Here is a 12,783-nt window from a genome sequence, read left to right as displayed (position 1 = left end):
TAAAGCACCTGAGAAAAATGCCCTTGGCAGCAAATAATAAAAATGGAAGAGAGTAATATTCGATCAACAATCAACAAGTTACAACGCCACACCTAATCAACGCCACACCTAATCAACGCGCTTCGGCCCTTCCCCAACCTTGGTGTGAATGATGTAACGCAACAGATTCGGTTCCTCCGGTGCGAACGAGTCCAGCACAGTCGATGGAATGGCTGCCATCGCCGGTTCATCGTTCGGAATGCCTTTGTAATACTCTTCCGCCGAGGTGCCGGTGAAGGGGAAAACACGCCGTACAATAGCCGACACTTCCGCCACATCCTTTTCCAGCAGAAACAGGCACGCATTCGGACCGGCATCGAAGCTGTAAGCCACCTTTACCGGTGCGAGATTCGGTTCGGCGAGATTGTTGATCTGATCCACCATACGGATGATGGAGCGTGACACATCGTTCAGGTAGAAGCACGGCGGATACGTGTCGAGACAGATCGCGTGGAACTGATTGCTGTCCTTCATGGCGATGCGGCCGAATGTGTCAAAGTCTTTCTCAGCGATAGCCTTTAAAAATGAAGAACAAGTGAGTTATTCGCTTCATTCACGCCGCAAACCTTGCCACCCTACCTTTTGCACCAACTTTACGCGCTCTGGGACGCACACGGAAGCACGATGCTTCAGCAAGTCCGAGGTTTTGACGCTGGTCGCCATACCGTGCGTGGAAGCGGTAGCTTTCTTGCGATCACTAACCACCAGTATCAGTACATGCATATCCGGCCAGGCCGAGGCCGGTGCCAGCTGGATTGCCAGCGAGTCGGAACCGTCGGCGCGTTCCCCGCGCGCCCACTGTACGTACCCCGAATGAAGGCTGCGACAGGCGGAACCACTTCCCATGCGTGCTATTCCACTCAACTCTTCGCTCTCGACGCCGTACAGTGTGGCCAGCGTGTACACTGCAAGGGGAAAAGGAACCATTTGCATGAAGAAAGCAAGAGAAAACAACGACGAAAGAGACTCGCAACTGACCGAAACAAGCATACCCGGCCGCACTTGACGCTAGCCCTGCCGCTGTCGGGAAGTTGTTCTCCGACTCGACGTGCACGTTCCACTCCAGCATCTCCGGCTTCGAACACTTTCCGGACGCTTTGGCGATCCGTTTCACTACAACAACAAAAGTATGTTGTTAACAAGGTCACACAAAAAAGGTAAAGGCCCCTTACCCTCCTGAAGGCATCGTTGAATGCGTGGATTTTCAAACGACTCCTCAACACCATTCAGGCGCAGCACATTCTTGCTGATCTCGGGCCCGGCAGTGATCGTTGTTTTCGTGCGTAGCTAGAACATAAACAACAAAACCAATAAGCATGGATATGGTAAGCGCTAGGACTGCTCCATGCATTATTCAGCATCCCAGTACGCCTCTCTTACGTGGTCCGTCGAAAGGGTGACGCTGATGGAATCGTTTATCGGCAAAATCAGGTCATCGTCACGCTTTCCCCCTAGAAATGTGTACAGGAGAAAAAAGATGAGCTGCTCCGTCCGGACCGTCCGACCGAGATCGGGTCAAATCGGCTATACGTACAGTATTTTATGATGGCAATGTTGACCGGTGCGATGCACGTGACCGAGGTGGACATGATGAACCCAATGCAGCACGTTAAAAACTCAAAAAACTAAGAAATAACACAGAAATCCCCTACACTGCGAGCGAGCAAGCTTGCACTCCGGTTTGTATTTGTGGTCCGGAACTGAGCGTTTAGCGTAGTAGGTTCAGTTCGTAGAACAGCTGTCACGGAGATAAACAAACGGGTGACGTTTCCGAGAAAAGAGAGCACGTTTGCTGTTCCACATTCTCTCGCTCTCCCGCGGTGATTTTAAATGCGCGCTAAAAGTGTGTTTATTTGTCGTCTTTTGCCACGTGGTTTGGTATTGCAGAAATCGTTTCTAAATGTTTTCTTTCGTTTTAGCTGTTTAGTGTAGTATTTTTGCATTTTTAAGGAACTGGAATCCATTAGTGTGCCATATTCGATTGGCATTAATCATAATTAGACATATGAAGGACGGACGTTTTTTTTTTCTCCTGCCAATAACATCAACAAAAAACCAAATCCACTAATTACGTACGCTGACTAGCGAACCCGAGAACCTTTTTTTTCGGATGCAATTAGGAACACTAACCTTTCCGCTAGTGAACTCTGCTTGTACACATATATAAAAAGCTTTATTTTTAAGACAATTATTCTAACTATTCGTGGCCCACAGCTTGCCTTGCTCAGCTAGCTACCAAACGCGTGTGTCCGTTGCTCTTGCAATACTATGTGACTTCTGCTAGGTAAGTATCTTCGCCCTTCGAATTTCTCTCCCTCAGTTTTTGCTTCCCTTAGGTGCGAAACACACATTTACTAAGACATCAATATAACTTATGTACAATCACAGCTCCAATAATTGGGAGGGGATGGCTCTGGCTTGAAGGACTTTATCAGACGCGTGCAGTTTCCTTTTTTTGCTTTGAGATACCAGACGAGATGAGGTGAGACGAACGCTGAACAATTCGCTTCTTTTTCTTCTTCTTCTTCTAGTGAATAAATAACCGATGGCGATGAGATGATGCAAACACTATCAATAATAAATACTATCGTGGATGTAAGTGTTCCCCTAGGGTGTCATACAGTGCAGGTTTTGCGCTTGTAACTGCTAAACTTGGAACGAGAGAAATATGCCCGGAATTCCCCCCGGGAAGATTGAACCCATCTCGCCGAGTTACGTCTGTATCCCATAGTAAACGTACTCTTTGCACCAGGTCATCGTGTGATCCTCATTGTTGCAGCACATCGGGAACACTAGCGACGACTTGGTCACCTTCGAACAGCGCTGGCAAAGCTCGTTTATGTCCTCCTGTTGGTGATTACGGAAAAAGTGGAAACAAAGACATTAATCAGCTGCATCTTTGCTGGAAGTGGTGCGCAGGGACAACTTACGTCTTCGTAACACTGCTGCACACGTTTGTAATCCGCGTCGTAGAAATCTTCATAATCTGCCGATCTCCGGCGATGCTGATGGTCGGCATTGTGATGGTGAGGCTTCCTGCTCTCGGCTGCTGTCCTGCTGCGAAGCAGATGATCTATAAGACGCAGTTGTTTGCTGTGCCGCACGCTCGACGGTCTTGCCGAGGCGTGTGAAATAAGGCTAACCAGGCACACCAGCACCAACACTACCCGGAGGGAAATCACCATCTATAAGGGAGAGAGATAGAAAAAAGGAAACGATCAGTCTTTGTACGGCATGGGATGAAGAAAGATGCAAATCATCCAACGATGCGGATGATCAGTCCGAAGGTTGTGGGAACCAAAGTCCAGTGTCACGCACACACCAATCGCACCGGGCATGTCAAACTCGGGGGTCACTTTGTGAGTAAACAAAACAACGCCATGGTTGGTTACTTTTGTTGCTTTCGTGCAACAAACCATTTTGATAAGCTGGTTTTGTTCCTAGTGCTGCTGGCAATCTACTGGTGAGTTCTGAATCATCTGTTCGGGATGGGTGGGAGTCTTTGACCCTGGCACTATGCACAAAATGCCACCCACCGAGGCCGGCGGCCAGTTCGAAATCCCACCCTCGCACTGACATTTGCACGTCTTTCAACGTGCAGCATGGCGAGATGGTGATTGCAACACTCCCACATCCGCGTCGGTTGATAAGGGGTGTGAGGATCGATGGCCGTTAAAAAACTTCCCCATCCGTCACCGGTGTGATCGACAGGGGTTCGTCACCATGCTAGATGGATCGTGCTCGGTTCGTGGTCGTAGTCGGTGGAGATTCCCAATCTTAGACCCACAACAAGATGGGGGGGGGGGGGGTCCCACTGACAGACACTCCCATAGAAGGTGGCGAAAAGTAGCGAAGAATCCGCCAGCATGACGACAGCGATCCACTGTGATCACACCGCGTGGGGCATGTTTTGCGCTGGTGACATGGCTACTAGCATCCCCCCGATGCACTACCCGTGAGAGCACCATGCAGATAAGCACCATGCGACCGACAGGCCGTGACACAGTTTTCCCCTTTTTCTTCGACACGTTGTGCTGGTAAACAACTCGATTCCCGGCAGGATCGCAGACTCAACACATGCGCGCACGCGCTGTCTCCGAGTGGGTTCGCTCGATTTGTCCAAACCTTGTACACGCCAGCATCGGAGCCACATCAGCTGAGTGATGTGGTACGGGATTTATTCATGACATCACTTCTTGCTCCTTCCGTAGGTTATCGTTCAAGCTAAACGAGCACAAATTACATCACTCTCTCTTTCTTTCTCTTTCTTTCTCTCACACTCACACACTCTCTCCGGTGATCTCGAAGACGATCCGCAGCAAGATCCCGAAAAAAGCCCCCAACCACCAACCAGTTGCTAAGGGCACCGCGGAGAGCTTGTTGTGATCTTCGTGGGATTAAATTTGGTGTACCCATGATCAAGCCCAATCTTTCAATTTGGCACCAAAGCGGTGCCGAAATCTGCTCCTGCTTTCATGACGTCTCCGGTAAGAAAGACGGCATTGGACCAGGCATTGTGTAGAACACACCAGCTGCGACACTACGTCACACACAATGCGACATTGGAGGCTTATCAACGACCGGATCCGGAACTATCATCATCTTGGGCGTGGTGTCGGGCACGCGGTCATGATAACGGGCCACGCTGACACACTGATCCAACGATCAAAACAATCAATCAGCCAAGGGCGCCATAGCCGGCCAAGTGCATCTCGGGGTGCCCCACCGCGGGCCGTTGACCGCCATTGGTTGCGTTTAGTGACACTGTCACCGGGCACGGGGTCGAGCGCCTGCCCGGAGGCCATTTCTCTAAACAACTCGGTGATACGGTGCGATGTGACACGGTAAACAACTAAACACATTCTGTGCTGCGGTCCTCACGTGATATGGTGGCGCTCGGATGCCGCCCGCGATGAGATCACTGCGCTGATAAGGAAGAAGATCAGCACTCGACGATAAACAGCCCGGCCCGGTAATCACGATCGAGCGAGGTGTGTGTGTGTGTGTGCGAATTGCAACACTATTTCATCACATTGCAATACAATTATCAATCGCGCTCGTTTTGGCTTCTGTGCAGGCCTGAGCCCTGATAAGGACACCGCACCATCAACTGGGCCCGCCTGGGCTAAATTTGAACGGCAAAACAATAATAATGACTCAGTCTGGCTGCAATTAGCGCTCAGGTGTTCAATTGCTCATACAATTGAACGCTTGTCAGGTGAGCTGGAGGCAGGATAAAAGAAATCTGAGTCTGACCGTCGTAGGTCGCACAGAGGGGTTGACTCATGTCAAACCACTCGTCGATATCATGAACCACGGGTCGATAATACACAGCGACGGTCGTTACGTCGCTGCTCGTGACCACGCTTTCGTCAGACGGATGGGGTGGCCAAACTGATGGGATGACACACCGTTCCACTTGTCTAGCTTTGATGACTAGAAGAGGTACGAGCCTCCTTACTCGTTGCATTTCTTTTTCGCGTGCGCGTAGATAAGCGAATTACGCACGCAGATTTGTTTGGTTTTTGCACGTGAACATGTTTTGTGGGATATATTTACGATCTGGGTATTTTTGTACCAAAGACAGCTTGACGTCTTGGGTCGGTATGGGTTGATCGACTACATTCAGTTGTAATTTACTGATCAACAAGTCACTGATTACTAATCATCTGCGCTTAGAGTCACTAAGACCTGCTGATGGTTAACAGCAAAAGGGAGGAAAAAGACAAACAGCTAATCAAAGCAAGATTCCTTGAATTCCCTAGACAGATGATAACCATCTTTCCTGGGAACTCTTGCAATCTCTCCCAAACCCACCGATGGAACAATCCAGAACGATCGCTAGTGCTTGTTTTAAGCTTGAGTTTCAATTTGTTTAACGTCTTCCAGGATATTTTTAAGAACAAAATTCCAAGTCAAAACGTGATCACCGATCACCCTATTAAATTGTTCAACATTTGATAATGTCGATATCTCTGTTAAAGTGCTCTTCATTGTTAATTATTCTCCCCACATGATCGTAGTTGTTCGTTCCTTTCTTTGTTACTTTCGATCCAGCTATCTATACAATACTTTGCTGCGTATTCTACTAGTAATGCATACCTTTTTGCTGCTTTTGAACTCCATCGCTGAATGTGTACTCTTTTGCACTGTTTTATCTTTCAACTGCAAAATGTCCTTATTGAACGCACTTCGTTTATATGGGAAAATGTCTCCTTTTTCTCTTGCAAACAATGTCCACTAGCACACTTGAGTCACACTTGAGTCCACCGAATTAATGGTTTGCGAATCCTTTTGGCACACGCTATTGCTTTCCACCAGGCGCTCGCGACACACTTTTTCCCAAGACCGACGCCGAGTACCGTCCCGATCGAATGCTATCAATGAAGTGAGGTTGCTCGTTGACGGTAACCGGCAGTACTATTTATTTATACACAACCGGAAAATACCGCCCATAGCTACTTCCACGCGCTCCTTGGGCACCTTGCCGTCCGTTGCTCGCGCATTAGCTCGGTTCGCGCTATCTCGTTCGCCTGCTGGGTGCTGGGTGTGTGTGCGTGCGAAGGAGCGCACTCGGCCCAGGCCTGTGATTGGCTGTTTGGGGTTCTTTCGCTGGCACCCGCTGGCTCCCCGCGCTTATCGTAGCCGTGGAGAAGTAAGTGTAGCTCAATTTTGTTTTTGAGGAGTACCGACCGCGTGCGCCCCTTCGCAGCTTTTGCGTCCTCATCTCGGGAGGTCTCGTGAGAGAATCGTGATCAATAGCACCGTTCGCTCGTGGGGTGAATCGCACCCTTTTTCTGAGACGCGTCCCACTGCACGACACTTGATGTGATGGTCCCCCCGCCCCCCCTACAACCGCCACGAGTAGCCCTAAATATTGCGCGACTGATTCGGATCACGTTGCAGTGGCGGGCACTGATCTGTGCGCACTGATTAGCACGCAAGGGAACTCCCTTTTTCGCATCGCTCAACAATTTCACTCCATTGCATCACGAGGCGCCACAACACGGGGACGCGGCACGGCAAACGGGCAAACGATGGCGCTGGTTAATCGAGAAGATGAATGGAATTCCTTTCCCTGATTGTTGGAGAGAACAGCCAGGCCAGGCCAGCCAGCTTTTACTACACGGAGTACTACGGCTCGTCGCCAAACAATGTTGCGCAGTTTATTTTGCGTTATAATCTTCGGTCCGGCGATAATGCAACACACGGCTCAACCTTTGGACGGGCGTCAAGTACAATCGAATAAAATACTACTGCTGCTTTTACTCGCACTTCAATTCATCGCGTACGATCGTGCCTATTTGCGCGGGATACGATCGTAGAAGCATTAAATTGTACGTTGACAGACTCTCTGTGCACAAGGTCAAGCATTTGAATAGTCGTTAGCGCTGTTATGCTATGCTGCAGGGTTTGGCCCTGCTGATTGACGCGCAGAAGCTGGATCAATTATTGCAACACCGCGCGATGGGAACAACCATGCCATGATCGATTGGGAAAGGTTCGAACACGTGAAGGTGTCACAACAGTTTAATTACCTTGGACTGTGGACATTCCCCCACGATTTCTGAGTACCTGGGGGAAACCCGGAAATTCCCCCCCGGGTCTCGGTCACATGATGAAAGTTGTCGTGCAGTGCAAGAATTACGCTCGACAGCGGGCCACTATGCTGCATCTGTCCTAGTTGAGAATTGAAAACAATGCACCAACTCAGATATAAGACACTTGGGCACATGAGTTCACACCCCAACTCCCCCCGGGGTTTTGATGGATGAGATAGACAGTGATGCAAAGAGATGTCTCCTCACTGTCTTATCATTGTACGGCGCTCAAGTGGGCGATCCTTCCAGCATTTGACGGGTGGCTGATCGGAGACGACCGGTGATGATGGTGATGATGATGCCGCAAGGTATTCATCACAGGGCGCACAGAATCACATCACGATAGCGCACTGATAAGCTAACAATTCGTTATCGAAGTCATGGGTTTTCTACGATGACGTCGGTGTGACGAGTGACGCACGGCGGAAGGAAATGTTTGAACGCGCGGCTAGACGCTGCCATTTGGGAAAAGGGGCGTCCTCGTGACCCGACTGCCTAGTCACGGTTTAGGTGTTGGGAGCACAGTTTTGCCCCACTTCATATCTGATAATATCTCTGCAAAGGTGGATGGATATATGGCACACGGTGCCTTTCTTTTGCTGGGGAAATCCACCAAACCTCTGACGTGTTTTACGTGGTAACATCAACAAAAAAAATGCATTAATTTTATAAATTTTCCCCCATCAAATCACCCATTTTAATCTGTGTCTCTCTGTACGCGCATGTCTGCGACCTATAAGCTTGCCAATAAATGTCGGTCGTGATCGATAAAATTGCATGGCCTTTCCCACCCCCGTCGGCTTAAGTTTGCGTCAGTCATATTGATAACTCCAGGGGACTGCCCATGTGAAGCTTTGCGAAAGCTAATGCGACCTGTAAGCCCTTTTAAGGGATTGTTTTGGGGGATACCCACGATTGATCACTTCTTTGGAATTCGCTGCTTCCGTTATCAGTGAGGGCGGTGTGTGTATGACTTACCTCCTGACTTATGTCATTCGTCCCGTCGGTGTCGTCGGTTATTTTTCCGTCCGCGGTGGTTTGATTATCTCCATTGCATAAAGTATTGTGTAAATACCCCGGAAGGCGCAATCAATTAGTCAGTGGGTGGGATTAAGTAATTGTAGTAAGTTTAAGCGGAACAATTCCGCGATTAGCGATTACTGGTAATTGTGTAATTGATAGCATGATGAGAGGTGATTTTTTCTGATTGTTTGCACTGCAGAGTGGATTTTATTGAAATAGAAATTTCTTTGGAAACGTATCGAAGGCAGACAGGAAACTGTCTGAATATTTGAGCAAAACGGAATTTGGCTACAAAAAAGAAGAGACAAATCCAATACAAAAAAGCACGATCTTCACGTGAGCACGAGCAACCTTACAGTGACAAACAAATTTAATGTTAACATCTGTATTTTTTCTTTTCTTTTAATTATATTAATCGAAGTAAACCTGAAACAGTTGTGAGGTATTATTATATAGTGTGCTCAACTTATTTAAAAAAAAATGCTGCTGAAACAATACAAGCCTATTTAAAAGCAAACCCTCAAGGGTTGATCGTTCCTGTCTACGTGAGGATCACCACGTCTCTCGCTAAAAACGATCGAACGCCGCTAACCCTGCCGCAAAAGCCAGCATTGAAGGTATGCCCACCAACCACCAAACCGGCTCAGGATTTTGTGGCATTTCCGCAAGCTGGCGAGCATGTGCCATGGTGCAGCGTTTTCTCACGTGATCACCTTTGCAATCTGATGCAATACGGCTGGTCCGTTGCTAGCCTACCCACACCGGTGCGGTGAAAGAAAGTGGAGCGGCAGGTAGTCCGCATGGTCATGTTCAATGCTGAACGATTTCTCATGATGAGACAGCAGAAAACATGTTTGAACGAGAAATTCGCAACCAGCCCCACCTTCCTCTGTCCAACGATCGACCAAGTGGAGGGGAAAAATCATACCAACGACCAGGCGCATGCTCGAGCCCCATCGAGACACGTTCGCACGTTCGCACAACACGGGGATAAGCAGTTCAACGTGCGAAACATACTGCCTCAAACACACAGCAGCAAAAAAAAGGTAAATAGAATTCTTCGAAACCATTTACAAGTTATTTCGTGTATGAGTGTTTCGGCCACGCGGATCTTATCGCCCCAGCCGCCAGCGCCGGCTCCCGGCCGCAAGCGAACGAGATGTGAAGAAGGGCGATCGTTACGATGGGACCGCAACGGAATGGAATGTTCGCGGCACGCTGAGGCGTGTCCGGCTGCCCGATTCAGCCCGGGCTACAGCTGATGATGATGGTGATGAGTAATGCTGTGGTCCTTTGCCGACGGCAACTGTCGGACGGCTAACGAATTCGCAACAGCTGACCGCACGCGACCAGCGCAAGATCGAAGATCGCAATGAAAGAGAAGGCGAGATGGTCCGCCGGCGATCGTTGGACCTGTCTGACTGTTTGGAGTTCGTAGCTGCCATTGACACAATTTGACGAGACCACTTGCTATGATCAACCGCGCCACTGACCAGTGGTCGACGACTTCTGGTCGACGCGAGGAAGAACACCACGTAGAAGATATGCCTCGGTGATCAACTCACTTGCGCAGAGATGATGGCCTTTTGCGGAGGATCATTTTTGGTAGCGGTGTTGCTAAGGGACCTGCTTTGGCCGGCAGACGAGTAGCCGCGGCAGCAGCGTTCGGCTTGGGTAATGACGTCGCATGCTTCCGGCGTCATCGTGGCGGCATCCGAACAAAGTGAAGGCGATCTGCCCCCTTCTCGGGCCTCTCGCATTGCGCCAGTGTGACGTTGGCCGAGCACATGTTTTATGGGACACGTTTTAACATGTCGATGGGGTATTTGGGAAGCCGGTTGTGCAAACAGGATGTGGACTGTGCGGTGTATGTGACGTGAACGGTGATTTTCGGTTTCAATTTTATGATAGCATTCTGAGGAAGATCGGAAGCGTGACTAACAAGCTTGCTGTGCAAATGAATGAAGGTGAACATCTGGCAGTAGAAAAAATGACACCTATTTCGCAATATCTGAGGGCGTGTGAATTCATACGACGGTCGTTTAACAGCTTATAAATCAGTATTGGGGAATAGCTTTAGAATGCCTTGAACATCTTTTACATGGAATTAATTGAGATTAGAAGAAATTATGTTATTGACAGTTTATTACAGCATGCAGCTGCCTTACGAGGTTTTAAGAAGATTTGAATAAGATTATCGTGTAGATATATTAATTAAAAGATAATTGGAGTACCTGGCAAATAATACGTAGTAGGAATCCTGTTTTATCGATAGATTTTTGAATTACATATGTTTGCCTGGGAAGCAACATGTAGATAGGAAAAAAAAGACATAATGTAAAAACTGTAATATTTAAACAATTCTATGAGATATTCGGCAAATCGCTAGCATTATTGCATTTTACTGTACATCAGTGCACACAACATTGTAATAGATGCGGTTGTCCATGAATGTAACCAACAAAAAAAAAACTATATGACTGATTATGACATGTTCGGGGAAACCTCTAGCTGATAGGCGCCAAAAGCAAACACCACCCAAAATGGACAGCTGTAACGGGCTGCTTGCTGTGAGCCATGCCCACGGAAGGTCATCGTGATTTTGCACTATCGCACACGATCGGAACCACGATGACGATGACAGGCAGGAAAAAAGGGGGAATGCCTCATGTAATGGAACCCCTTTTGGGACAGTTCGTGCTTAATATCAGAGAATGCGGAAGGTACAAAGGCGCTTATCTACTATGCGCTTCGAGGTATTTCAGGCAGATAACCTTATGCTTAATTCTCATGCTGCTTATCTGTAGTGTTGTTTAGTTTTTTTGTTTCATTTAGTACAGATAGACCTATGTTGTTTGACCGAGTTTTGATAGAGAGAGTTTTTTTTTGTATAAGCACGGCATGGTCAAATCAATTACGTGCGATGTGTTTCTTTATTTTAACTTGATCGATTTATTTGTATTCATACTTTTCTATTGCTAGTGCGCCATATATTGGTAACGTAAGCCTTAATAATACTCACATTCACAAATAATACTCACAGAACTGCTCGTGTAAGACGTTGGTGAAATGTGAATGTGCGTTGAAAATTATTTCAACGGATTACCATATTTATAACGACATTTATGAAAGAAACGATCGTGTGAACCAACAGTGTATAGGTGCCTTTAGCCAAGATTATTTGGATTTTTCGTATGGGCACGGTCAATCGAGTCTTCCTAGCTAAGCGATGTTTTCACGTATCTCTTCTCTCTTTCATGTTTTAGCGTTCTCTTTCAACTTAAGCTTCCTTCCTGCTCGATCTGTTGTGCATCAACAATGGGCAAATGTTCTACCCTTTCTCTGGCAGAAAAAAAATATTATAAATAATTATGTTTTTCACACCGTTTTGCTCTAAGAATAAAATACAAACAACATACATACTAAAATACTTAAGCTTTAAAAAATATTGCACCATGACAGATTATACAGTGCGAACCAGATATCCGTTGGCCCTTTTTACAACCTATGCAATGTTTTTTAAAATGAACAATAGTCTGATGAATAGGGATAGAACGGCGATCGACAACGTACGGCTCGCGAGCCGCATGCGGCTCTTTGATTTAGAGATGGCTCATCCTAACGTTTAATATATTTCATATAGCTTTCACACATTTTTACACTCGGTTTATCTATTGGGCGCTTCCTTTGGAATATTTTGTAAAAATTGGCTCTTTCAATCATAAAGTTTGTCGGTCGCTGAGATTGAAGCGTTTTTATTGTACATATATGATCTATGATATATGATATATGATCGAATTCATATTAAGTATTTTGTCAGTACCTAGAGCGCTTTTGTGTTGTTAAGAAAATCGCCTTCACAAATTGTTACGCTAACTATTTTTGTGTAAAGAAAATACAGAAAGTAATGATAGTTAAATTGTAAAAAATTAACAGCATAATCATCCGGCATATATGACAAAACAATGGTATGATGCATAACATTTCATTTTTGACTAAAAACACAAAACAGCTATCTGCAAAATGTAAAAAAATATCATATCAAAGCTCGTGCCTCGTGTAGGTCGTTGCCTGAAAAATATTTGGAATAAATAGGCTCAACGCAAGACATCTACTTACA

General features: G+C 47.0%; 2 protein-coding genes across 2 annotated transcripts; both read right to left on the bottom strand.

Annotated features, from left to right (window-relative positions):
• Nucleotides 1-34: 34 nt before the first annotated feature.
• Nucleotides 35-1,828, bottom strand: LOC120947512 (diphosphomevalonate decarboxylase). Its single transcript, XM_040362888.2, has 6 exons — nucleotides 1,574-1,828; nucleotides 1,420-1,490; nucleotides 1,212-1,326; nucleotides 1,018-1,152; nucleotides 619-944; nucleotides 35-555 (listed from the first exon to the last, which is right to left on the bottom strand). The coding sequence occupies exons 1-6, from the start codon at nucleotides 1,626-1,628 to the stop codon at nucleotides 109-111; spliced, it is 1,149 nt and encodes a 382-aa protein (XP_040218822.1). The 5' UTR covers nucleotides 1,629-1,828; the 3' UTR covers nucleotides 35-108.
• Nucleotides 1,829-2,185: 357 nt separating this feature from the next.
• Nucleotides 2,186-6,461, bottom strand: LOC120951128 (uncharacterized). The gene is made up of 3 exons (XM_040369665.2): nucleotides 6,142-6,461; nucleotides 2,970-3,224; nucleotides 2,186-2,886 (listed from the first exon to the last, which is right to left on the bottom strand). Exons 1-3 carry the CDS (start codon nucleotides 6,163-6,165, stop codon nucleotides 2,752-2,754), a joined length of 414 nt encoding a protein of 137 aa, XP_040225599.2. The 5' UTR covers nucleotides 6,166-6,461; the 3' UTR covers nucleotides 2,186-2,751.
• Between the last annotated feature and the right edge of the window lie 6,322 nt (nucleotides 6,462-12,783).

Source organism: Anopheles coluzzii, chromosome 2 (assembly GCF_943734685.1).
Source record: "Anopheles coluzzii chromosome 2, AcolN3, whole genome shotgun sequence".
Taxonomy (NCBI): Eukaryota; Metazoa; Arthropoda; class Insecta; order Diptera; family Culicidae; genus Anopheles; species Anopheles coluzzii.
Note: the sequence above shows the minus strand (reverse complement) of the source record. Positions and strands in the feature narration are given on the sequence as shown.

Coding starts and splice junctions, on each gene's coding strand:
- LOC120947512 (XM_040362888.2), bottom strand. CDS start 1,628: ATGTCCACCTCGGTCACGTGCATCGCACCGGTCAACATTGCCATCATA. Junction 1,153..1,211: donor TCAACGATGCCTTCAGGAGG/GTAAGGGGCCTT, acceptor TTGTTGTTGTAG/TGAAACGGATCGCCAAAGCG. Junction 945..1,017: donor GGCCGGGTATGCTTGTTTCG/GTCAGTTGCGAG, acceptor TTCCCCTTGCAG/TGTACACGCTGGCCACACTG.
- LOC120951128 (XM_040369665.2), bottom strand. CDS start 6,165: ATGGAGTTCAAAAGCAGCAAAAAG. Junction 3,225..6,141: donor AGTTCAAAAGCAGCAAAAAG/GTATGCATTACT, acceptor TCTCCCTTATAG/ATGGTGATTTCCCTCCGGGT. Junction 2,887..2,969: donor TGCAGCAGTGTTACGAAGAC/GTAAGTTGTCCC, acceptor AATCACCAACAG/GAGGACATAAACGAGCTTTG.